General features: G+C 39.6%; 1 protein-coding gene across 6 annotated transcripts in view; it reads right to left on the bottom strand.

Moving 5' to 3' along the window:
• Positions 1–27,217, bottom strand: part of SH3GL2 (SH3 domain containing GRB2 like 2, endophilin A1) — a 105,147-nt gene that overhangs the window by 6,520 nt on the left and 71,410 nt on the right. For 5 of the 6 annotated variants that reach the window (XM_033004224.2, XM_042804553.1, XM_042804554.1 and 2 more), the window contains 6 exons: positions 14,165–14,233; positions 11,851–11,923; positions 5,745–5,888; positions 3,769–3,902; positions 2,296–2,454; positions 721–824 (listed from right to left, as the gene is read on the bottom strand). In XM_033004224.2, the coding sequence (XP_032860115.1) occupies positions 721–824; positions 2,296–2,454; positions 3,769–3,902; positions 5,745–5,888; positions 11,851–11,923; positions 14,165–14,173 (623 nt within the window). In that variant the 5' untranslated portion in view covers positions 14,174–14,233. The remainder of the gene's footprint in view (positions 1–720; positions 825–2,295; positions 2,455–3,768; positions 3,903–5,744; positions 5,889–11,850; positions 11,924–14,164; positions 14,234–27,217) is intronic. The other variant, XM_042804555.1, reaches the window with a different exon arrangement.

Here is a 27,217-nt window from a genome sequence, read left to right as displayed (position 1 = left end):
ATATATAAGTTTCCTTGAAGAAAGATGTGTGTGTGGGAAGCTGATAAACTTTTACAAATGTTATCTTCCTCATTTCAAGGAGATACAATCTGCTTTGTGTTGATAGAAACAAAAATGCTAAACTAAAAATTGTAAAATTCTATTAAGGAGATATTGTATCAATTCTGAGACAGCATTTGCAGTTACAGAAAAGGGGATGGAAGATATAAACTCAGTTAAGCCTTGTATCAAGTTGGATCTGATAATAAAGCTGGAAAAAGGGAGTGTTTAATAAAGTGGCAAATGATGGGGATATCACTACCTGGCTCTGAAAGATCTTCAGGTAGATAAGAATATAACAAAATACTCTTTTTCAAGAGCAATCAGTAGCATCTTCTCTCAGAAAGACTACTTTGTGAATACATGCAAGAATGGTAAGGAATCCAAAGCTGTACTGACTTCCAATATTTATAAATGCTTGCTTTCACTTAAATCTCATCTAACAGCTTTACTGAGCTGAGATGCTTTCTCCAACTCAGTAGTCATTCAACCATACTCAGAAGTACATGTATCTCCAAAACCCATCAACATCAGCTTGCACTTGCCTAATGAAATGGCCCTTGTTTTCATAAATGTACAATTAACCACTTGCAAAAGATAACAGTATTGCATTCTAGTCATAGGTTTTCTGCCTTTGTAAAACAAAAAAACAATTCAACAAACTTACAAAAAGTCCATTACCTATCTTCCAGCTTAGAAGTAACTCGCTGTAGGATCTGTGTGGCCTGCTTGTGGTACTCCAGCTGGGCTTGTACAAGAGCAGAAAGCTGGCTCACTTGTTCAATCTGAGGATTGACATTAAAATATCAGATCTTAAGCTACTACTAACAACAGCTCAGCATTAGCAAGACCACTGTCACACTGACACTGCAAAGGCAGTTTTACTTATCTGTATAAAAATGTGATTCATTTTTGTAGCTCATGAATAGTTACATACCAGTCTTTATTTATTACCATGTCTAGTTATGACCTGATCTTCAGCGGTAACTGCAACTCTTCTCCACTGATCATCTCCATGGCTGATTTGCATGAACAGCAGCCTACTGACCTACCTCATTCAGCAAAATGAGGAAAGTAAAAGTTAGACTGTAATGAGAGCATTCCCTCCCTGCCCTTGAGGGGCACAAAACCACAGGGACTATGGTCATACTTCTGTTGTATTCTGGCCTGTGAAGCAGACCAAAAGAGGAAGATACTACATACGCTTGGACGCAGAATATTTGTAGTGAAAGCAGACAGCATTCTACTTCACGGGGGAAAAAAGCATCCAAAACTCCTGTGTGGGCAATGCAATTTCTAGCAGTTTCCATAATACTACAATGCTGCAATGGTGTAATGCAGGCCAGAACTATCTGGCCATATGGGGTTAGGTTACTATGAGAATTAAAACTACAAACTTGTTATACTTCTTTCATTTCAACACAGCTATATTTAATTTCTAACATGCAAATATTTTCAGGTTTGTTATGGCCCCTCTTCAGCAATCTGATAACAAAATTAAGAATTAAATTAGGTGTGTATTTAAACTTTAAATAAATCCAATCATTTACCTCAACAGAAATATTTAAACTGAGTTTCCTTTGACCACACATCCTGTAAGACAGACTTCAGCTGAAATGTTTTTTACCTCCAAAAAATATTTTTTCCTTCTTGCTTGATTTTTCAGTTTCAACATTAATTATACATAGAAGATTAGAAAAAAACACTAACAGATGCTCAATTCTAAACCACTCTGTAAGCAAAAAATATGCTGCAGTCAGACTTGAGCAGTCACATTAGCTTTGGCTTTCCTATTCACGACTGCATGAGGTTGTCAGTTCACCATCTCTGATCTTTACCAATCCTCTCAGCCACCCACACACTTGAGGAAAAGCCTTGGCTGAAACCCTAAAACTACAGCTAAGTAAAAGTCACGACTTTCATTTACATAATTCTAAGAAGGATGATATTTTGGTTTTGTAAGTAACACTATGCAGTTAGGAAGCACCATAATGCTACAGATGATTTATGTTCTTTAGTTCAGTTACGTCTAAAATTGCTATAAAATTAGTCCTACATGTGCATGGTGTACGTGACTATAGTTTCTGAGCCACACACTGAGGCAAGTGCTCCCAGTTGTACAGTGACAAGAATCTGTGTCATCATGGATTTAATAAGGCTTTCAAGTTTTAGACTGCTTCAGATTGCCTTCAGCTGCTGAACCAGTATCTTTCTCTTTTTAAGATTCAGCTCAAAGATTAACAAGGACTATCTCACATCCATCTCCAGAAGGTTGAACATGCTTGATTCAGCAATTTCTTTTGATTCGTCAAATTTCTCCAGAGCTTGGCGAAGTTCTTCATCAGGGAGCTTGCCCTGTCTTTTCTTTTTGTAATCAAAATCCAGGCGTCGACCCTCCATTTTCTTTAGGTGATGCTAAAAAAACAAAAATGAAAATGCAAGCATGGAATGAAGGATGTTCCCCAAATCTCCTTATGCTGCATAGTAATCAGGTAGTCCATTGTACCTTTGAAAGCATGTGCTGTTTGCTGTATATTAAGCCTTTCCCAGAGAGGGGAAATACATAACAATGAATTAGGTGGTTTTACATATCACTTAAGAAGCAATGGTGTGCTGCTTTCTAAATGTCAGACTTTCAACATTAAAAAAAGGCCACGCAGAATGGATAACTGCAACTGTCAGCTGTATAAAAAATATGTGAGTTTCTAGCTTTTTAACTCTGATGCAGAATTACCTGAACCCCGTGTTTTTTCCCTAGCTGTTTAAGAGAAAACTCTATTAAAAGCACAAGTGAGTACATTTTTGCTGGTGTAACTAACAGTTCTCATAAACAAAGCAACACAGAAAATACTTTTATCACTTCTATCAGACCACCAAAGGACATTAATGTTAACTTTTATTAAAGATTTTCCAGTTTGTTAACTGACATAACATTCATGTCAATCTGTTTAGCAGCCACCACATCAAGCTAGCCAAAGGTTAATGCTACCAGCACGATTACTTTAGGTGTTTACTTGCCCTCAGAAGAATCAATTTGTCATCTACTATAATACTTCTAACTTTGACAACTTTGTAAATTATATCAAACTGCCTAAGACATCCACATATATCGAACAATATGAAAGCCTTAATTAGTTCAGACAGTTACTTAAACAGATAAGCATTTGCTGAACTGGGAGGCACTTTCACTTCCATAATTATAAAATCAGGTTGTGTCTGCAGAAGTATGTGTGCAAACAGATTTTTCTTTGTAAATGCTGGATGGTTCTTGGATTATCAATTACATAATTCATGCAGGAAAACAGTGTTTGTATTCAAAATTCCTGGAAATGTTTTGGACAGAGTCTTCATACAGACAAAAGAATAGTACCAGTCTAGAGGCAACTGTTGAAATGCCCTCAGATGTCAAACACTAGAAAATTGAATGTAAACGTCTGCTCATCTATTTAATGAAATGACCTTTCAAATGGTAGGATTAGAGTACTGTGTTCATACCTGTATAACCTTAACAATGCTAGCGTCAAAAAGTGCTAGAATTTTGATCTTTCCCTTTCTAAACCATCAACAAGAAAGACAGAACTGAAAAGCAGAACTCAACCCAAAAGAGACTAAAATCAGATCATCTGCAAAGCTGAAAGCCCACTTTAAACTACACAACTAACATACATTTTGAACATATATACAGTCTGCACATTTGGCATTATTAAAATGCCACATTGAGGGTAATACCTGTATTTCTCTCAGATCTTTGTCATGGAGATTCTGAAGGGGGTCAATGAAGTTTTGTTTCACTTCCATGTCTAAAGAGTCCTTGACCTCAGAAAGCTCCTTCATAGCTTCTCCCACATCTGCAAGTGCTGGTCCTGAAAGAAAAGATGTCCAGTTTATCTCAAAATAACTTGGTTCCAAATCACTGTAGAATTAAACTGTCATGGAAATTTCACTTAACATTTCATTTTAAGTCTCAAGTTTAGGAAAGAAACAGAGTATGACACACTGCGTGAAAGGGCAACACGGATTTTATGCTTCTGCAGCCCCCAGAGCTTATGCCTGGTAACACAGCTCAACTTGAGGATCCATGCTGCATCAAGACAGACTCCTCCACACCTCTTGTTGTCCATTCATTCCTCACTGGTGAAACAAACATGCTAGAAAAGAATTACCTGCATTTGCTCCAGTCTTGCTGTCACCAGACAGTAGGCTGCATATAAAAATAGCTCTAATGCAAGTCTAGGTTGCCGTATTTGTAACAGCGAGACTTGTGACAGTATCAAATGTAAAAATTCTTAACAATTTCATAGAATTTTTTTAATAAATTATCTTTTTGATGAAACTATCGACTTCATACATCTACTCAAGTACATAAACTTCAATAAGAATTAGTAGTCTTCTGAGATTTCCTCCAAGATTAACTTGAGGGCCACAAAAATTAACACTCTGGTATACCTCCTTTGCATAAAAGAAAAAGCAAGGAGGTCAAAAATATGTTCCTGGTTTGAGGTGTAGGTTGGTGGGGGAAAATCCACTTTCAAAGAATACAAAGGCTCTGAAAATCCAAAAATATGAGAAATCAGAAGGAGCCTTGTCTCCCAAGCAGGGGATGCCAGCAATGCACTGCAAAACTAGAGAGCCTGCCATACCTGGAGGAAGACTGACAAACAGCCATAACAGCCACTATTAGTTATGAATGTGAAAATAACTGCCATATCTATTCTGCTGCGTGCTACTGCAATCATCAGGGAATATACAGCAATTGGTACAAACTAAATTCTATTAGTTCTTCATTTTCCCTTTAAAAATGTGTCTAAAATTTAGCAAGTGGGAGGCAACCTATTAAGAAAACAATTCAGGAGTCTCTAGCACAAATCAACATACATCTGCCAAACTAACTAGAAAATTACATAAAATAAACAAGAAAGTACCTTTTCCATTGCAAATATTTTTATGTCAGGAACATTTTATGAACATTCAAATAGGAAGTAGAATTTTCATGGTCCTATTTGAGGGTCCTGTATGTTGCCCTATAAAAATGGCCACAGAGAAGCCCACACAAATAGGACAGAAAGACAGAGGATCATGTCGTGAATGCCACCTCTTTTAGTTAGACCTCTACTGTTGAAGAACATAATGTTAAGTCTCAGTTTAACATTTCTAACTCAGGCAGCTGTAAACTCATTTGGAGGTTGGAGGGAGGAGCAGTGACAGATAGAACAGGAGTATTCACTAGTGCCTTAAAATGTGAAATTTGGTTGGAAAAAAAAAGGTCAAAGTCTATTAAAAATCTACTAGACTTTATTCCCTGCCCGTAATGAAGACAATAGCATTTATTATAAGAATTCTGAGGATAAAATGGTTTTATTGTACACATGCATAGACAATAATACAATTTATGAACATGTACATTTTTCAGTTGAACACATCCCCAGTAACATAATCTATGACAGAGAACCTAAAGCCTGTATGGATATGTGTCCAAATGGAAACAATTTGACTTTCATCCACAAGAAAAAAACCTCTAGTCCAAATGCACAGAAGATACTCAACAGGCCTTGACTGACATTAAAGGTGAAGTCTGACAAGGCAGAACTTTAATGCTTCTTGCAGTTCTTCCCTTATAAGAGCACAATGCTTTAATAATGAAAGTAACATTAAATTTTACTACTATTTTTATTGCATTATAATGGAAAGGGAAGTAATCAAATTACCAAAGTTGCATTCTTCTCCAAGTTCCCGGCCAAATTTCAGCATCGCATCTGCCAGCAAGGCTTCAGCCTGAGGGTAACCTGGTCCCTTTTCCTGGCCTCGAATTTTTGACATAGTGTTGATCATGCTGAGTTTAGCTCTGGAAGCTGAAGCAGGCAAGTGACAAAGGTTACAAATGTGCAATAGTTTGACTATCCAGGCAGGAATGCACTCTTTAAAGTTATCTGAGCAACCTACAGTGTATTTGAAGGATATTATCTAAGATTGGGAATAAGCCCTGTTTTTCATCAATTTTTAGAAAAAAGGAATTAAATGTTGTTGATCACTGACTTTTTTTTTTCTACTAGTAGGCCAGAGGGAAGGCTCTGTACTGAACTTTAAGTCAAAGCTTCCCTTGAAATTACTTGGGCAGAAGAAAGGCCAGGAACACTCCCAAGATAGCATGTTTTACACGTGCTGCAACTCAGGTAGAAAAACCTTTAAGCTATTCCCAAATTCTTAATCTTAAAATCCACGGGTACCAGTTGGATAGCAGATTTGAGCCAGTGTTCCTCTCATGGAAAAGTCCAGACTAGGTATGCACAAGATTAAACTGTGGTGACCCATGTTTTTTAAATATTTGAAAATTTTTCTGTTGTAGCATATTAAATAAAACCTATGTACCCAAACAGGACATCCAACAACCTTTAAAACACTTTTTGCTTTTTATGGGGACTTGGGGAAACTCCTGCTTCAATATGGTTTTCAACTGTACTTTAGCTTGTATTTTATTTCAGATATAAAACTGCAGGTCAGAGAAAAGCACACAATTATCATAATGGATGAAAACAAAGACAGCAAACATAAAAGAACTAATTTGTGTGATGATGTGCTTTAGTGAATTTTTGCAGCTACAGAATGGGAATGGCTTGCAGAGAATGAATTAATTAATGGCACTTGACTTCAAATTTTGCCAGCTAAATCCTACTGACAGCAAAGCTGACTCGGTGGGTGTTTCTACATACATTATTGTGTCTGCCACAGGAAGGCAGCTATGAATGCCTCTACCTTCCTCCTTGCAAAGGCCTATCTTTGTTAGTTGCTCTTATGAGTTAGTATTTGTTTAGAAAACATTCATAGTTCACACTGCTGTGGGCTGATTTCATTGGTCAAATTTCAACCTTGCACGAATTTCTGCAACAAAATAAAACATTAGCAGACTGGAGTCAGCAAGTGGTTTGCTCTTAATTTATTGTTGAAAGTGCATATCAAGAGATGGTTCTTGTTGCTGAGTATTTCACTTTGTGGCATACAAATGTATGCACAGACATAGGCACAGGAAAATCAGGCAAGTGTCATAGTACTTATTTTGCCTCAGAAGCAGCTATGAAAGGATAATGTATTTTTAACTGTCCTGGGTTGAGTGAGTGGTGGAGTTTTTTGGTGGCAGGGGAGGGGGCTATCGGGGCAGCCCCCTGTGAGAAGCTTCTCGAAGCTCCCCCAGCTCCACATCAGCTCCACTTCTGTTTGGGAAATTGAGCCAATCGGCTGCACCTCTGCGATAACGTATTTAAGAAGGGACGTGGTGACGGCCAGTAGGACTTGTGAGGAGGAGTTGCTGCAGCTGCATGAACACCAAGGTCAGTGGAGGAACAGAGGAAGAAAGGAGGGGGGAGGCGTGCCGGAGCAGAGACCCCCCTGTATCCTGTGGTGAGACGGCAGGGCGGCCCCCCCCTGCCACCCATGCAGATCTACGGTGGAGCAGACATTGATTTACAGCCTGTTGTTCCTGCTCAGATGATCAAGGTTCTGTGCCCAAAGAAGGCCGGGGTCTCATGGGAAAAGGTAGCCCCGCTGCTGTAATTCAGCGCTGGGAGGATTGCAGCATGCAGGGGAGTCCCACGCCGGAGCAGCTCGGGAAGGGCTGCAGCCGTGGGAGGGAATCCAGTCGGAGGAAGTTAGTGACCCATGACGGAGCAGTGTGGGGAACGCTGCGGCCCATGGGAGGAATTCATGTCGGAGAAAGTTTGTGGAGGACTGTCTCCTGTGAGAGGGGGACCACGATGGAGCAGGGGGGAACAAGTTTTGGACACTCCCCTCACCAAACATGAAGGAAGTGGCAGCACAGACTGCACCCCCCATTCCCTGCCCCTGCGCCACTGGGGGAGGAGGTAGAGATATCGGGAGCAGAGCTGAGCCTGGGAAGAAGGGAGGGGTGGGGGGAAGGTGTTCTCAAGATGTGGCAATGCTTCTCACTGTCTTACTCTGTTATGTGTTGTTAGTGTCTGTAATAAATGTATGATCTTTTTTTCTTCCCCTAACAAGTCTGCCTTTTGCTCATGATCATAAAAGGGGGATTTTCCCTCATCCCAGTCCTATCTTGAACCCCAAGCCTGGCTCTCTGTCCCTTCTCATTGCCGGAGGGGAAGGGAGAGAGAGGTGCTGCATTGTGGTTGGCTGTCAATCAGGCCTAAACCACGACATTAACATACAGTAATTACATTTTTTTTAAGCTTTCTCACTACCCTTGTGTGCCTCTAGATCATGCTTTTCACCATCTGAATTTCTTGATGTCTTCTATTTCCACCCACTACAAAACTACAGTCAGCAGACTGGGTGACTGTTCAGTATAAGAAACTGCATTTTAATGAAGTGTCTGGCCTTTAAAAATGGCATAGAAATGATGGCGGTAATGGGAAAATACAGGAGCACAAGAGAAGCTAAGGCACAAACAAAATCAGTGAGGGGAGTGGAGGCAGCAAGCTGAATTAAAACAGGAACGAGTGGGAGTATTTTTAGAAATAAAAGGAAAATATGTAAAAGTGAATATAAAAAAATGAAATGGCTATATTCTGGACAGGCAGGTAAGATTAGAAAGCAAAAGGTAAAGAAAAGAATGAGAGACATGAAAGGACAACAAGGGAAGGTCAAGAAATAAATCCTAAAGAGAAGAAAGATAAGCATGAAAAGTTCACGCCTCAATGATTCATCTAATCATTTAATGATGATTGCATTAGAATCCTGATTTAGCAGGAAATCTTAGAATACATCCACCAGTGGTCTCATTCACTTTTCTTCTTTTAAAGTTGATTCTAGTAACTTCCATGCTAGAAGAGGTAAGTTTGTGCTCAGTCAATCTCAAATTCCCCTTTCATTTCTACTGCTTTATTTTGCTAGTGCCATGTGCTTTCTTCTCTAAGTTACTTTCAACCTGAGTGAGGACAGGCAGAGATGTACAAAACACCACATGGAAGAGACCCAAGTGCTTGATTCTTTTCCCAGTTGCGCTCCCTCTCTTTACATTGACTTTCATAGTGTAATTAATGATTCACCTTAGTATTAAATGTTAACAGAACCATGGCAAATCATAAGAATACTGCCAAAAGAGTTCAAAAGAAACTTCAGCAGTGGGTTCAACTGCTCGTTCGTCGTTCTTTCAATCTTCATCCTGTACCTCTTTTTCTTGAGATTATGGTCAGGTACATCTGCATGGCAAGTCTTTAAGCGTTCACCACATTCAATTTTAGCTATTTTCAGCTGTCCTTCAGTTATTTTTCATAACTGGGAAGCCTGCAAAGCTCTTTTTCATTCACACTAACATCAGACCAACATCTCTTTCAATAAATTCACCTTTGTCTTTAATATTCTTTTCTCTTCCCTCCCCCTTCCTTTTCCCCCTTTTCCTTTTCCCTTCCAGCATTAGTTAATTAACTGTTTAGTGAAGTTAGACAATGATGCATACTTCATTTACGGATCCTTCAAAACACCATGAAGTAATTAATCTCTAGCACTGCAGTACTGTGTTACTCAAGCATATTGATATTTTCATGGCACATCTTACTTAGCAAGGAATGTGTGCTACATCCCAAACCCTCTCTCTCTACCAAACTTAGGTAAAATTTTAAAGAAAATCTTCTGTTAAATATTGCTGTTAAAGAGATTTTTTTCATTCAATTTCCCCCTTCCTTCCAATGTAATGTTTCTATTTTTATAAAAATGAGAAAGCAAACAGGTACTGGAAATTAGCATCTTTGGTGCCCCAGGTAAATAGTAATATAGTTGTAGTGAGAATTTTAAAGAGGAAGTTTTTTATTTTATTGAAAAAAGAAGTAATTTTCCATGCAATTCTTCTCACTAAGGGTAGCCCTTTTGCAATTAGCATGAAACAATCTAAGATCAGGTGAGAAATGAAAAGAGTCAGTCCTCCTTTCCTCTTACTCCACTTGCTACCACTGCCCAGATGTGGAATGAATAACATGACCTCATTTGATATGCAAGAAAGTAAATCTTTGTCCTGTCTATTACAATTTTAATCTTCCGATCCCACTTGCACACGCCACAAGCAGATGAAGGGATGTGTATCCAGAGTACGGAAAATGCTCTTTCCTGCAGCACTGCAAGCTTACATCAGCCTGAGATGCCTGAAATCACATCCTTAGCTGCTTCCAGAAATTTTGCTCTCTACCATTGCTGTGAGTCTCCTTCATGATTCACAGCAATCATAATTGCTCAGATGTGTCAGGAAGGCAGCCAGAGAAGCACTAAACAGCCAAAGCTTATTACTTAGTATGTATGATGTTGCACAACAGCAGAGTGACAGTAGTTAACAATTTTACCACTAGCCCCATAATGTTTGTCAATTCTATTGCTTTTCCTGTGGAGTGCTTGTTGACAATGAGCAATGAAGCTGTGGACTAAAGTTATAAACAGTATTTCATCTGTTGACATAGAAACCATTTTAGTCATCATTATTTTCTCTCTAGCAGTTCTTGAACTTGTAAATACTATTCCTTGTTTTTTCAGTCCACTGGCAGCATCATAAAATTATCCTACTTTCCTCTGTGGTCTAACATAAAAGTATCACCAATTAAACTATACCAGCAACAGTCCTTCATCCTACCAAACCGGAGTTAAAATATTTCTCACCTGTTCAAATTTGTTTCCAGCTATTAGCAAACAAATTCCTCACAGTGCGTGAGTGAATTTGGTCTGTACATCCACCAAACTCTAAGATACTTATGGTAGGTAGAGTGCCTTATTTTATCTTCATTTTATTTTACCTTCATATTTATTTTACCTTTGCACAAGCATAACTCCATTGACCCCATCAGTGAAGCTGGCATTGACCTATGCTAGTATCAAAACCCTTATGTTCCTAGATCACTACAGAAATCCTCAAGTTCTTGAATTTAATGGTTTACTTGATTATAGCAGCTCCAGATCACCCCTCCTTGGGAGGATCCTTTGGCAGGACAGGAGCACACAGCTCTCTATCACCCAATCAGAAAACCTTTCTTTAATCTCTCCATGGAAACCCATCATTTATTTCTATTTTGAAGGTTCCATTTAGTCATCTCTGATTACGTCTGTTTAACTGCCCTTCAGTTCTACATCAACAGCTCTTTTGCACCCGCCTTTTTGTAGTAACTCTAATGAGGATGGGAAATCCCTGGAGGACCAGGTGAAAGGTGGTGTTATATCTCTTCCTGTGACATGGAGGAAGTTGCTTCAGAACTTTGTCTTGCTTTCCCTGGTATGCAAGGACTGCCTGGTCCTTTTCCCTCACACAGGGTGGATGACTGGGACTGCGGAAGAAAGAGATGTCTCATGCAGATGGTGTTGGGGCCTGATCCTGAACATTTGGGGCTGTTTGCCTGGCCTTGGCCAGTCCTCATAGCCAGGGAGGTGCCTGATGACCAGGGCTACTGCGGTCCCAGTGCCTCCAGCTGCCCCACTCCTGGGTGGAGCAGTGGGGTGGGCCCTGGCTGCCAGGCCCTGCCCTGCCGCCCCTGGGGAGACCACAGCTCTCAGGGAGCCACTCCATGCTCACAGTGCTGACATTCAGATGCCTGTAAGTAAACACACCTGGTTTCTATGCATATGCTGCCCCCTTACCTAAAGCAAGAACACACGGAAGGAGAACAAGCTTCCCAAAGCCAGTCTCCATTCCCTGTGACAGCCTAACACAGAAGCCTGTATTCATCTCTGTCTTTTGCTTCACGGTAACTTCGCCAATTTTGTGTTACTCTTAACTGCACCAGTGAGGATGAGATCTGCCAGACTATTTATTGGTGAGACAGTGTTTTCAAAAAGTGCTGCAAGCACTGTGAGACTGTGAAATTACATTACCTGGATTGGGCTGAAGATACTCTATCGTCTTTGCCATTATTTCCATAACTGCCCTGCTGGTAACATCCACTTTCTAAATGACAGAATGTTCAACAAAAAGAAACATGAAAAAAATATGTTAGACAAAAGGAAGATTATTTTTTTCTCTTCTTTTTGTTCTAATAAATTCTTTTAACTCTTCTTATAATTCTATTTTTGTGTCCCCGAGAACAGCCCTGGTACCAGAATGGTGATAATACCTGGAAAATTACCAAAGCACAAGTCCACCATTTCAGTTTATAGCTGCTCCATTCTCAAGTGAGGCTGTTAATACAGACTACCTCAGGATGCGTTAATAATTTGATACAACTCACTGTACCATGCTGATACTTTACATCATGCTGGGAAGCATCCAAAATAGGGAAAACTTTTTCATAGAATTGTCACTGAAAACTATTTGAAGAATTTGCTGTCTTTGATCCCCTAATAACTGGCAAAATGAGAGAGGAAGTGGATGTCAATCAAAACCAGCCACCAGTGATAAAATGGGCTGTCTACCTCTTTCAGAGTGAGCAAACTTGAGGCAAGGAAGACTAGGTATCACTTAGTTTCCAGTTTCAAGAAACCTATCAGCATGGATGCACTGACCATTTATTTCCCCTGGCTGACTCCATGAAGAATTATTTTATATTTAGGAATTTAAAATACTTAGAACTGAACAGCATTATTTTCTTCTACTGTAATAGAAACTCTTGCTTTCTTAAGAAGTACTTGAGATCACCTTCCAAAGCTGCATACAGCAAAGTATGAAGCTATTCTCCCTCACAGAATCAGGACTCAAAGAAAAAAAATTCTGCTTTGGCAGATTTGGGGATCCCCATAACCTGTCCTATACTTTGCATTTATGAAGACACAATGCATTTCTCTGCAGGGTAGCTTGTGTACCACAGAGTGGACTCCTTCATCAAAATAGCAAGTTCCTATTTTTAAAAAAGAACACCTGAGATAGGTTGGTTGCAGCACACTGTGACTGACGTGTTTCCTGTTGCCAGTGCCATCTGCCAGGTCTTGCTCTATGCTTTACACAAAGAAGCAGAAGAGGTCTGCCAGCCCTGGGTGAGTAAGTAGCTCAACTGACTGGTAGGGAGCCCAGAAATGGCTAGAAGGCTGCAGAGGAGAGTGGGTGCAAGGGAACAGAAGGCCAGGAATAGGCAGAAGGAGCATGTCCACTGCCTGCAGAAAAGCTGGTAAGGGACACCAGGCCAGGTGGGGGAGCTTGGAGGCAACTGATGAGGTTACTCCATTCTCTTCTCAACTCTCAGTGCTCTCGTCTCCTGGGATTCCAACCCATGCCACCCACGAGCACTACATGGGATTCACCCCTGGCTGTTGCAATGTCGTATTTTCCACTCTAAACCTTGCTTCAGTTTTTGGAAACTTTGTTAACATATTCCAGTCTTGATGGCAGTGCCTACACTTGTGGCACAAAGGGAAGATGAATAGAAGGAGAGAAAACAACTCTGCAGTACTTTTGCTTTAAGAAGTACAAAAGATATGCCCTTCTCCTTTGTTTTCTACCCAGAGTTTTTTCCCCATCTCACTATACAAATGTACAGATAAATAGCTTCTGTTTCTCTTGATCAGAGTTATATATCAGATGTGTGCCCTACAAATCACCTAGCAGTAGCTTATTTAACAAGATTTGATATTCCTTTTCAAAGTTGAAGCCAGAAAAAAACCTGCCCCTCCTGATCCCAACTGAAATATCACTGCCACACACAGTCGTGGCTTTTTTTTTTCTCCATCACAGCAACACTCGGTGCTACCACTGCCAGCATCATCCAATAGTCTGTTGGGGGGTGAGTCCCATCTACCCAAGGCACTTTGCTAGGGGAGGCTGCGTAGCTGGATCTCCGAACTTGTGATTGAATATCCCAGTGACCCTGCCAATCCTCTTCAGCACACAGCTCCTGCCCCTGCTGATTGATGCTCAGGGAGCTGAGAATTACAGGCACACTTTGCCACTGAAATGACCATCCTGTAGATGGACTCTCTGTTTGCAGAGATCCTTTACAATGGTTTAGCAGAAACCAATTTTTAGCTGACACCAGCCTCAATCTCTGAATGAAATATTGGCATTATAAACAGTGTCATATATTATGTATATCTCAGTTAGAAAACAAAAAGAAGTAAGAAACATAAAGTTCAGTCCTGCTGAATGAAATTTAAGTCTTTCAAAATTCAAGTGATTCTGGGACAAAGGCTTTGAACTTCCTGTCCTAGAAAGGAAAAATGAATGGTAATAATGAATACACACATCTGTATTTAGACTTACCCTTTCCATTTCTTTGAAGTCATCATCCAACTTGGTTCCTTCCGCACCTCCTACTTTTTCACTCACTTTCTGCAGTTAAAAAAAAGAACAACAAACATATTCAGCAATAACTGAAAAATCTAGCCACCGTGTTTTCCTGGGGAAATGTGTTTTTTTTCTGTCAGTTGGTACAACAGTCAGATATATTATTCTTTCTGAAAAACTTATTCAAACACACTTTGACTTAAGTTAAATAATCAGAAAATAATATATTACTGCTTAAGTCTCAATCTTCTGCTGGTGACAGTTAACATCTTTGCAAGATCACACCTCCAGTTCTCTGTTGAGTGAATGTCAGTATCTTGGAACTTACCAAGTGATTAATCATCAGTGACTGATCTGTATCCAGCAAACAGAAATATCCATGGTTGTGTATGCTGATGAAAAAGGAGGTAACTTTCTAGAATGAACTGGGGAAGGAATCAAGGCACTAAAAAATTTATGATCAGAGCTGAAAAATCGACCCAGATGCTTTGTTGAGTGTGTATCAGTGCAACACCAAGGGTAATAATCACACCTAAGCACACCTAAGCACAGACCAAGAAGCTCCTGAGGCCTGACTCTAGCCACCCAGAAGGCAAGAGACACCCATGCCTCAGAACTCTCAGAAGCATACTGACTCAAGCCACAACCACACCTTCACCACTGAAAATCAAGTTTATAAATAAAAGTGACAGATACAAAACCCCCTACATTCACACCATGCAAGAGCTTGAGATATACATGAGTTATCTATAAAATACGCAGTTGACAGGTCTATTAGAAATAATGACAGAGAACTTTGGTGTCATGTCTTTAAAAAATACTAATTTTTTTTATAAAATACTCTGTTTGAAAACTAATTGGAAAACTATTTTGTGCTACTGTTTCACTTCCCTGATTCAGTGGAACACACTGAACTGAGTTTCCCTTTACTGTCAGTGAAAGTGACAGTAACAGATTAGAATGGTAACTGCTAGGCAGCATCAGTCAAAATGGATTTTAGTAATTGCATTGTCAGTCACAATGTGTTTTAGTGCTATAATTCCACAACTAAGTCAGGTGTATATGGTCCAGCGAGTGTACTAATCTTTCACTGGGATGATATTTTTCATAAGAAATTAATCAGACATATGACTGTTTTCTATTAATTTTTAGCTCTTTGTACTGAACACCATTTAATTTTACCAACTGTCCTACGTGCCTCTGAATCATCTTCAGACTGTTTTAAGTAAATTTATCTACTGTTATCAGTGAAGTGATGCCAGCAAAAAAACAAAGAGAAATAAATAAATAAAGAAAAAGCTACGTTTTTCCTCTTGGTTTCAACCACTGTATTGACTCTCATATAACTAACTTTCAGTATAAAGATGAAGACCCACAGTCAATAACTCAACATGCCATTAATAAAATCCAGACATTTGATTAATTTCGAATTCACTCCAGTTCATTCCAACAAAGCTGCAAGTGCAGCATGGCCAAGCACTTACTAATGCAGGCTATAAATATCTGTGCAGTATGAAATGGCTATCAGATCTGTTTGTTTTCTGTCAGCTCCTTGTAAATTAGCACCCAAAATGGTGCATTAATGAAATATCAATACTATGAAACGTCCTGAAAAAAACCAAATAACTTTACTTATCACTACTTTCCTATACAGAAGACATGCAAATCCATGCAGACACTCTCTTGTCATTAATCTGAATGCAGATGAGCTCACAGGTCTATTTTACTGAACTTGTGCCTTACTGAGATTAGTGAAGTGCCATAAAAAATCACAGATCTCAAACTCAGTGCTGTTAGGAACAATTCTGCAGTGGACAAGGGATAGATTCAATGTCCTAGAAGTTGCTATTCATTTGCAGCTTCTGTAGAAGATGGTAACCAGGGAAGCATAAAAGACCAGAAGTTTTCTTCACTAATCCATGAATGAATCTTCTGCAAATGGACCTCCTACTACAGATGATACAGCAAAATCTGCACAGGATCTTTCTATTGCAAAAATTTCAGGTCCCTGAGAAAAACAGTATGCAAATATGCTAGTACTTAAACATTCAAAACAGATTTTGAATAACTGAAGTTCAACTCTAAAGATTACCCAAAAAGTAATTACTATTTCAGCCATCTTTTAGCAGTAGCTTTATTTTTCATCACTTTGAGATATCTTCATAGCTGCTGAGGATTTGCAAAGACATGACTTATCATCCCCATAGATGCCCTAAAGATCTCATCTCACATCTATAAACCATAGCAATTACTCCTTCCATCCATGAATACTATTCTAGCTAAGGAATGTATGAACCTCTTAATAGTGCAGCTCAGTAGTCTGCTGGAGTGGTCACTGCTAATTCAAAAAGGCAGATCATCTCTCTCTTGTAAACATGCTTCCTATTTTTGGTCACTTTGACATTATTAGCTTCACAATCACCATTATAAGTCACTCATTTAAGGTGACTAACAAAACTATGTACTAAGCAGAAAATTCATTTGTAAAGCTCTGAGTCAAGTACTGTTACAGACAACAGAGGTGAGTCAAAGGACAGAGACAAACTGTGAAGTCTTCAGACCTTCCAGAAGTGGGTGACTCCTCTTTCAGGGTAGTTACATCAGAGGCCCTCAAGGAAGTACCTTCAGCTCCATCATCCAGATAAAAATCTGGTTTGGAAAAGCACTGACAGACCACAGGAAAAGAGGAGCTGAACCAAAATCCCACTTGGAAATTTAAATACTGTTTTGTTGTTTGTTTTTGTTTTTTTTTTTTTTTCTTGAAGGCCACAGCCATTTAGCAGTCAGAGACAAGAATTAAAATTTAAGAAATAAAATATTAAACCCTCAAAAGTTCTGGCCCCTTAGACAGAAGGGAGAAATCTACTCAGAGGAGGATAATTAAGCCCCCTTTCCAAGGCCATAATCTGAATTGATCAAGTGGTAGTAGTGGGCCTGAGAAAGGCAGACTAAGCATTTGCAACAGAGCCCACATCTATGTTGTCACTGTATTGACTGAATTTAGAGATATTCTTCAGCCCATTTATATCCATCCTCCAAATCAACTGTTGTCAGATTCGATTATCGTAAGTCATGAAGCTATGCCAGTTTACATCAGCTGAGGATCTTCTCTCATGCCAAAGATTCAGAAGCAGTCAGAAACATCACCAGATAACAGCTACAGCTAACCAGAAAACAAAAGTCTCCTTTGCCATGTCCTCTGAGTTGAGCTTTCAACATTTCAGTTCTTGCTTTACAACAGAATGAAAATTAGACTCTTCAAGTGGTCTTTAAAAACAGTAATACTACATCTCCTCCTACTCCAGTCATACGGAAGAATCAAGACCTAATCTGATCCTGCAGTCAACATCACTTGGTTATTTTGTGATCATGCCTTCTCCTTCTAGAGCTGATTATTTATTCTATCTTGCCTCCAAAAAGCCTTTACAATAAAATTATCATTAAAATATCAATATATTTTCATGAAAAATAACAGATTCAGCATACAAACATTTTCTAGATGAGGGGAAAAATGTAATGAAAACATTTTTGTCCATCAAAAATATATAGACCTTTTCTACACCTAACAATGTCATATTTTACAGTTGGGATCTCCATATTTTATATGACTGAAAACAAGTGTTATGTGCCTTAGAGCAAATTCCAATTTTATAAAGATCCCATTTCTACTCAAGCAGAATATTAACTTAACATCTGCTGGTCAGAATGGTTTCAATAGTGATAACAGAAGTAGCATGAATCCTATACTTAGGGGAAAAAATAGACTTGTTTTTTTCCTGGCAGGTAATATTGAAAAGGCAGGTTTTTTTGCAAATGTTGACAGAATCTGGAATATAAGCAATAGTGACAGCAGTGTGGTTTGGTAGACAGATTTCATGTGAAACAACAAAACTTAATAGGTCTTAGTTATGGAGCCATTTGTTCCATTTTTCATATAGTTGTGCAAGTAACCTTTTTTTTTTTTGTATTGCTGTGTCATGATGCAGCATGTCTCGCAAGACAAAAAAAATGCTTGTGAAGTCACTATGAATATGATGAAAATTCCAATTGCTTTTTATAGAATACACTGATGATCATTGTACAATATCCCATACAGCAGTCCTCTAATGACGATGTGACTCTGACATTGTCATCTCTCACTACGCACAAGAGATTTATGTAAATCAAATGTGTGTTAGATAGCTATTCCATGAGAATTACATTCTTCAGTAGTATGATGATGCATCATATTAGACTGCCTTCTGAACTATTTACAGCTCAAACAACTGCTACCAGAAAGCCTTGCACAGTATGATATGCCACTACCCAAGCTTGAAAATGAAGCAAGATCAGCTTTAAACTATAGTAGTAGTCACCTGAGTCTGCAGCTCTATTAAATTTATGAAATACTGTTTTGGCAGCATGTTAGAAGGCAGCTTTGCTTCTACAGAGGAGTAGAAAACCAGCTTTGTATAGATTACCACCACAAAGCAACACCTTTGCCTATGATGCAAATTGAATGCCCTGTTTGCAAAGCAATCACACCACAGTAAGTATGAAAAAGTAAGTCTCTTCTTTATGGTATGCATTCGTAGCTCCAAATATGCAGCAACAATTTTACTCAAAGCACACAGCAAACTCTGTTCTACTTCTTTATACCTTTTACTTTAACTATTACTACCATCCTAGACTGTTTTTTCCATTCAGATATTTTGGAGATCGTCTTTCCACAATGTTGTTTATTTATCACATAGTTCAGTTTCCATGACATAGCATCTCTATCCCTAAAAGGAAGGCTGTTGACGCTACAGTGCTATCAAATTGCCACACAGTGGACAGGGTGCTAGGAACAGAGATTTTATTAATATGAAAGCTACAGGGAATATTAATGAATGGAGCTTAAAATTTCATGACAGAGAAAAATAACGCTCTCTGTAGTTCATGCCTGTTAAACGCAAGTCACCCTGTTGATTTCTCATTCCTGATCACTTAGTTTCTGTTCCACAGGTTTCTGTAGTTCTTCCATGCAGTTTTTGACTTTTTGACTTTTGTCTCTGTTGTGGTTTGAGCCTGGTCAGCAGCCAATCACCCTGCAGCCACTCACCCACTCTCCCCTCCTACCTGGGAATGGGGGAGGGAATTGGAGTGGTAAAAGGAGACTTGCAGGTTGAGATAGAAACAGTTTAATAATGGTAATAAAATTAAAACAATTACAGTAATAGAAAGTATAAACAGGCAGTGCACAATGCAATTGCTCACCACCCACTGACCAATACCCAGCCTGTTCCCAGCTAGCGATCCCGAAATACCAAGGTCCCACAATCGCAATCCCAGAAGCAAAAGAGAGAGAGAGCTCCTTCCCGACCACCCCTCCCCTATATACTGAGCATGACATTACATGATATGGAATATTTCATTGGCCAATTGGTGTCTGGTGCTTTGGCCATGCTCCCTCCCTGCTTCTTGTGCACTTGCACACGGGCAGGACATGGGGAGTCGGAGAGTCCTTGAAATCTCAGCAGCAGCTGAAAACACCAGTGTGCTGTCAGCATTCTTCTCATACCAAACCCAATGCTGAATCTAAAACACAGCACTATTCTAGTTACCAAAAAGGAACATTAACTCTATTCCAGACCAGACCAGGACAGCCTGTCACTATAAGGGTTTGTGTTTTGAAAGCACAGTGACAGAAGTATCTTCAGGTTTGTTAAAGATTTTCAAACAGGCTCTAAAATGCTGGGATGCTCTGTTAGCTTTGCAAACACAATAAGGACATAGCTGACTTGCAAAAGAAAGTAGTGAGAAATATACATTTTAATGGGAAGAAGTCTGTGTAGACTGTAGGATTTTCAGAAGGAGAAAACAATTGAAAAAGAACATTTATAAAAAGCACAGTCTCTAATGAAGAAATTTTCTTTTTATGCTATCACTTCTCATGCTAGAGTAAGAAAAAACTGCCACTTGCAGGTTAATTTATCTGTTTGGTCCTGCAGAATTTGGCATTTATGGTATTGGAATCTGTTACCACAGAAAACATGTGACGTATGCAATTAAAATTTATGGTCATGGCCCTGGTTCTCTGCAGATAAGGAAGCATACTTCCTTGTGGCAAATCACAATCTCAGCAATCATGGTAAGCAAGAGAGGAGATTTTTTACTGATTTCAGAAAAATTAGAATAGGACAAAAAGAAAGACCCACCTCAAAGGCATACGTAAATTAGCTGTATTGTAGACTTCTCCTCCTTCTCCAGTTAACATCAGAATATAAAAGAAAAGCTGGACGTTTTACAGATTAGTCTGGAGATAGCTTATCTTTGGAAACATTAAGAGGCTGTAGAAAATACCAGTGTTGGTCCACAGCACCTTATCCTGTACTGGAAAGGAAATTAACATCTGATTTCAAATGAGGTAGACCGGTCTTGCTCAGGCTTTTATAGAACAGCCATCTAGATTAGGGAAGTCCTGATTTACAAGCCAAATGATCCAGTATCATTAGTCTTGAAAAGCTTCAGGAGACTCAACAGATGTCATAAATCTCACCAGAAGCCATAAGTGTCTGACAGGTCTTACACTTACATTGCACTCATTTGTTAGAGAAACTGAGTAAAACCCACACTTCCATTAAATACAAAAGATTTCACAAGACAGGAAAGCTTATCATCCTCTCCCTTGCATTTAAAATTCTTTGAATTTTTGTCTATTTTTCTTTTAATTTGTGAAAAATAGATACTGTCAATAAGGCATGGCATGAGAATGTAGAACAAGCCACTTCAACAGTAAACCAAAAATAGGATCCAACTTAACATTCATTTAAGATACAGTAATACCCATTTAAATTTCATTAGTAAATTTCTCTTCTTCAGCTGTGACAGCCACAAGGGCAGTCCACAGGGCAGTCCATAGTGCCAGCTGGAGCTCATCAGCAGAAAATCCTTCCCTAGCAGAACTGAGGAACTCAATGACTCCACTGCTACCACAGAAGCTGTAAGGGGTCATGAAGACAGTGTGAAAGGCAAAAGGGAAAGAATGAGAGATCCAAGAATCTCCAGGGAACTTCACTGTTTTTCCCTTGTTTTCACTGAGACTTTGATTATGCTATTGCTGCTTTGCTTTCTCCATGGCAAAATGAAGAAATACACTTGCCTGCCTCATGGGAAAACTGAGTACGTTAATTTGCACCTGCTACTGCTTGACACCAGGAGCATATCTAACAGAAACATTCGTGAGGTAGTTAAGGTAAGCATCTTCCAGACAAGCTTGAAATTATCTTTTCCGTTTCCCTTCTGTCATTCAGCAGATACATTTAATCAGCATATAATACAGCCCCTCCCTGATAGTGCTGAAATCACCTTCTTCCTTCTAGAAATCTTTGTTTACTGGCCTGTTCCACCACAACAGCCACAGACTGGGTAGGTTTATTCTCCCTTAAAAGTTCCCTTGATTGCTGCTGGATGCAGAATGTCAACAATAAAGTACACTATTCAAAGATCAGGAAGTGAACTGATTTTTGGAAACCAAGAAGAAAAGGGAAGGCTATGACTGGACTCTAAAAGGCTTGCCTTCATTTCTCACAAAGCATCTGCTATATCTTCTCTTTATATATATACAATAGCTTGGCCTCTCTAGTCCTCAGAGCTGCTAGCAATAGGGCCCATAGCCCTGTTAAGAGCTCCACTGACTGCCTGAAAGCAGGTCAAAACCCATGGAAACTGGCTATAGATGTGACATACATAAAACACAGTAACTGGCAATGCTAAAGACAAGCCATTGCTAAAGCTTGTCATGTCATGAAGAAAATTCTTTGTGGCATAGGATCTCCAGTAACGCCAGTGACAGTCTCGAGCAAAAGCAAAATGGCTCAGTGGAACTATTTTTTCCTCAAGAATGATAAAAAGATATCAGGATCCCAACCTCCAGCATTGTTGCCATCTAAGATATACACATTGTGACCCTGTCCTGTGTTCCTACTCTCCTCATTTAGAATCAATTCCTAATTTGCCTTCCCCCCCCCCCCCCCCCCCCCCCCCCCCCCCCAGCTAAAGCTGTCAAAGTGGAGTGAAGAAGGTGTCTGGATCAATTCTTTCTTCAACCAATCTGATCTAGCATTTTGCTTTCTGACTTTAGCAAGGACCACACTGCCACTGCAGAATTCTTGCAACTCCAGCATCACAGGGGGAGTCATTCACCATCACCACTAACACAGTATCAAAGTATGCTGCAGGCTTCTGCACTGACAGGAGTTACTGCAGAGCCTCTGCTGCAGTGCCACTGTAGTACATTGGAGGCTGTCCACTGGTAAGTGAAATAAAGCAGGGTGAGAGCAGGGGAAGAACTGCTGAGGAAGTGTTGGTGTAGTAAGTGCCCTGCATTGTATCTCTGTATTGAAAGTCCCTGAATAGAGGCACTCACCATGACAGATGACGTAGTAATATCCTAGGACAGATAAAAATTTAAACTGGTATTATGCATTCCAGTGACAGAAGTTTGCTGATAGTTGAGACACTGCAGTGCATCCACGATAACCGAGAGAATCCATTTCACGAATTTAAACTTATTACTGAAGTTTCGCATGTTTACCAAACACACTTTAGGAGTCCGGTTCTCTGTAAAGTTTAAGTTCAGCCAGAAAGCTGGTCACAACCCCAGCACCTTTGCAGTTTAGAGTGGCCCCAGGAGCTGGCAAAGTGAAGCTGGCAAAGAGAAGCTGGCAAAAGCTCAAAGCTGCCAGAGCTGAGGACAGTCAGAACACTGTGTCCTTTTTAACACCAGACCCCCAGTATGAGAAACAGATAAGAAACTGGCATTAAAAAGGCGGTCATATTAGCTGAAAGTCATGCTAATATCTGCTTTTTTTTTGTTTGGTTGGTTGGTTTTTTGTTTGTTTTGTTTTTGCAGTAGATAAAAGGAGCAGAGAACCTATTCCCATACGTTATTTATTCCCACAAGGTATTTCTACTTCTAATGACAACAGTACCATGACCCAGTCCCTTTGGTGGACCTGTGGGCAACAAAGTGCTCACAAATTTTTTACTCTTGTGCTGAGGGATCTGCATTCAGACTCGTACTCCTTGTGAGTTCTCCACATAGCAGTAGGGGGAGCCCTGCCCTACACTGCACTGCCACAGAGAAAGAGGACATAGGTGCTCATTTCCCAAAGTGCCAAAAAATTTGGTAGCTGCCTGAGTGTTTCTTCAGTGCACGTGTCTCAATCAGCCTGGTGGTGATAAGGAAACTCTGAGAGAGGGGCCAGGCTAATGCAAGAACACCAACAGATTTGGGGGGTTCCCAGATTGCTTAACTAGAGAGGTGCACAGCACCAGCTTTATCTGGGACATTATCAGTTGCCAGCTCCTGACCTATCACTCTCTTATCATAAAAAAAAAAAAAAAAGTTTTTGTATTTTAGAAGGAGATTGTAAACCATGAAATTATTTACTCATTCAAACTTTCATACTTTTCTCATGTCTCCAAAGCAATTTTCATGAAGCTTTAAGGGGAAGATGCTTCCCCTGGGTAGACAGAGTTGCAGCTTTAAATTTTGTTGCTGCGTTTTCAGACAGACAAGCTGTGGATCTTAAAATCATATAGAGATGTGTATGGCAGTACACATAGCAAAAAAAGAGGGAAAGAGAACACAGAGCATGTATCCATCTTGCTAGCATCCTAATCTGGAGCCCAGGTACAGCACGTTTATGGATCATGATCCATTTTATTTCAGCTACACATATGAACACAGGATTGCTTCGTCCACAGAAACAATGAAACATGGAGTCCAAATATGTGATCGGCATTATGCAAGCAGTGATGCAACGATATACTGATGATTGCTAAAGCAGACTTCTACACATAACTTTGTTAGGCAAATCCACTACTTATTTTTACAGAGTATTAAAGCTTTGGGGGGGTTGTTCACTTCTCTCACTAGAGGAATAAAGTTCAGCAGAAATAAATAGGACATACTCAGGCCAAAAAAAAAAAAAAAAAAAGAGAGCAAAATAACAGCATGAGAAATTTACAGCAATTAAATCCCCTTTAAGGCATATTTTGTAACTGCATAATATATACTGGTCTACATGCCTTCTGCTGGGTGGAAGTCAGCCTAGCCCTTAACATCTGGAAATGTGACAATGCCGGGAACATTGAGAAGCTGCTAAAGGTCAAGAGAACAAAACATGGCTTAAATATGATTCATCGATTTAACAGCTGTACAAACTGTACAATCATGAACTTGTCCCTTTTACATTTCGAAGTGCATTTGCTGGAATCTGTCAGTGAATTAATTGTTATCTGCCAAAGACAAGACATTAAAGGGAATTTGTGAGGGAAAGCATATCTATAAGCTGTTGCTGGTACTCATGTACATTTTATTTCTGATGTTCCTATTGCCACAATGCCTACAAGGTTACAGTATGTACAGCACAACAAAGTGCCAGTCCAAACTATTTGTCTGTTTTGTTATGCTGTTGGTAGTGTTGATAATTCATTAACTACATACAGAGCAACCCAACGCCATCCACCATTTTCAGTTTGATAGCAGCACATTTAGAAATTGCTGAGACGTGCTTTAGGCTTTTTTTACATGAGCACTACATAAATTAAGCTGAATGCCCTTTACTTAAATTCATGTCCTTTGTCCCACACTCACTGTGTAAGAGCAGTATGTGCCAAAGCACTGGCCTGCTGTCAGGGGCAGGAGATCACTACAGTACAACAGTAAAGCTCAGACAAGCTCTGGGTATTTCTGGGGCAATGCCCTTGATTGATTGAAATAGTGGTGTACCTTTTTGTGCTTCCTAGATGTATGCACATGAAAAATGAGAAGAGAAGGGGGACTGGAAGAGTTAGGACTGGATGAAACATATCCAGACATAAGAAAAAAATGACAGACAGCACCACTTAGCCTGGCGCTGTACTGCATACGAGCACGCTGCACAGCACAATGGCCAGGAGCAGATGCAGCTCTGCTTCTGCAGCTGCAGCAAGGTCAGCAAGGGGATTCTGTCAGAGACCCTGGCAGGGAGGAGGCGCAGTCCCTCCTTACCAAAATGAATGTACAGCCACAGCCCTAGGGGATTAATACTTAAATCTGAAGATTATGATTTTCTTCCTTTCACCACTGGATCAGCTACCAGTGACAAAGGACATTTTAAAATACAAGGAAACAAAATCTGCATAAACAAACAGGAGACCCAAGACTTGGCTTTGACTTAAACACTACTGCAACTCACCAGCAGCACCCCTGAAGTCCAGGCAGTATACAAACATAGCTGCATTAAGCAAAAGCAGAGCTGAGCCCACTGCTTTCTGATACGTACTTGGAAATTCTAAGAGGTACCAAATGAGGAAAATTACCATAAAATCCCCCTGGAAACAAACTGTACCATAGCAGTGATCTCACTAACTGGCTCATGACCACTGTTAGGGCTGATCGTAATACAACATAGATCAACACAACAAACACTCCTTTAGATGCAGTAGTAGTATGTGTCTATAGTTCTAGCTGGTATTTGAGATTTTGATGCCCTAGGAAGGCTCCTGTGACAAAGGGAAATGAAAACCTCTCACTAGGTTTTTACCTAATTTACAAAGCAGTCTTTTATTAGGAATGTAGAGATTTTTCATAGATAACAATGAAATAGGCATTTTTTTGCTAATGTTGCCTCACAGTTTGTTTGAATGATGGAATCCAGATGAAAATATAATAAAAAATAATGTTGAATTTGGTAAAGGGACTTGTGGCCAGCTCAAAAATTGCAAGTATTTACACCTCTGACTATCTCAAGATATTTACAGTCTTTTACAGTCAGTCTTCAAGTCTTTTAGAGCAGCTGAAGCTGTGAGCCATTGTGGATCAGATTGTATACATACCTGAAGTTTCACAGAGAAGAAAAGAGAAGTGTTCTTAAAGTGCAAATTCAGTTGCTGCTTTTTGCCAGGTTATAACCCCTGTAATTTTAACATCACGTGAGAATAAAATATTGCAATGAATAAACTCAGTTTTATAAAGCTATTAGATTAGATTAACTTTTCCTAAAAATATTAACTCTTCATGAACGGGCTGTGCAGGCTTATTTATAGCCCTTGAATTTTAAAGAGATCAGGAAAATGCAAAAGTGGAACTGCTTACATTTCTTGCTCAATACAAAAATATGAAAAGTGGTAACAGATTCTTTTCTGAATTTCCTTCTGAGATTCTTACCTCCCTCCCTGCCCTCAATGTCTGGAAATCCTCTGCAAGTCCACTATCTATAATGAAAGTGTTTTCACACTGAATTAGCCCTTGCAGAAAATGAAACAAGTAAGGTAGATTCGAATGTGCACATGCACATGTAGGCAGACTACTTTCAGAGATAAACAAAGTCTGAAAAACACTGAAACCTCCAGAAAAAAAAAAAAAAAAAAAAAAAAGGGAAGACTTTATCAATGCGGACATTTCATCCTTCCTATATCACAACATAAATGTCCCATCTGAAAAAAGGGCAATCACTTGTTAGACAGCGCACTACAAAATAAAAACATATCTGCATAAAGGGAGTAATAGTCACAGCTCAGAGTGCAGAAATATATGCATGGGAGTATACTACTTGGTACTAAAACCCCTTCTGATTCTTTCAGTATGTTAACGCAGATGAAGGGCCATCCTGAGAGTGCCTTTTTAGAAAGACAGCTGCATATTCATGTCAAGTACAGTTATATAGCAGTAGTTTAAACCTGTCTCATCCCATTTAGAGAGACACCGTCTGTGTCTGACAGACTAGGAAAGGCAGCCCTTGTGGCCCACTCCCATGGACCCTGCCTGACTGCACATCCATAGCCTTCTCGCTGACACTTGTTTTCTCTGGACTGAATATATTTCATGGTACGTAGCTGACATAAGGCATGCCATACAGTCCCTGACACATGCACAGGGACTTTCCAGCTTCTGTAAAACACATGGATGTCACCACCTGCTACCTGCAAAGGAGTACTACCTGGCAGGAGGAGAGAGGGGGTGTGAAAAGAGCAAGGAAAAGAGACTATAAAGGAGATGTGATCTTCGGTTGGTATAAC

Source organism: Tyto alba, unplaced genomic scaffold (assembly GCF_018691265.1).
Source record: "Tyto alba isolate M040663 unplaced genomic scaffold, T.alba_DEE_v4.0 Super-Scaffold_42, whole genome shotgun sequence".
NCBI lineage: Eukaryota > Metazoa > Chordata > Aves > Strigiformes > Tytonidae > Tyto > Tyto alba.
The sequence above is the reverse complement of the archived record's forward strand: the minus strand, read 5'-3'. Positions and strand labels throughout refer to the sequence as shown.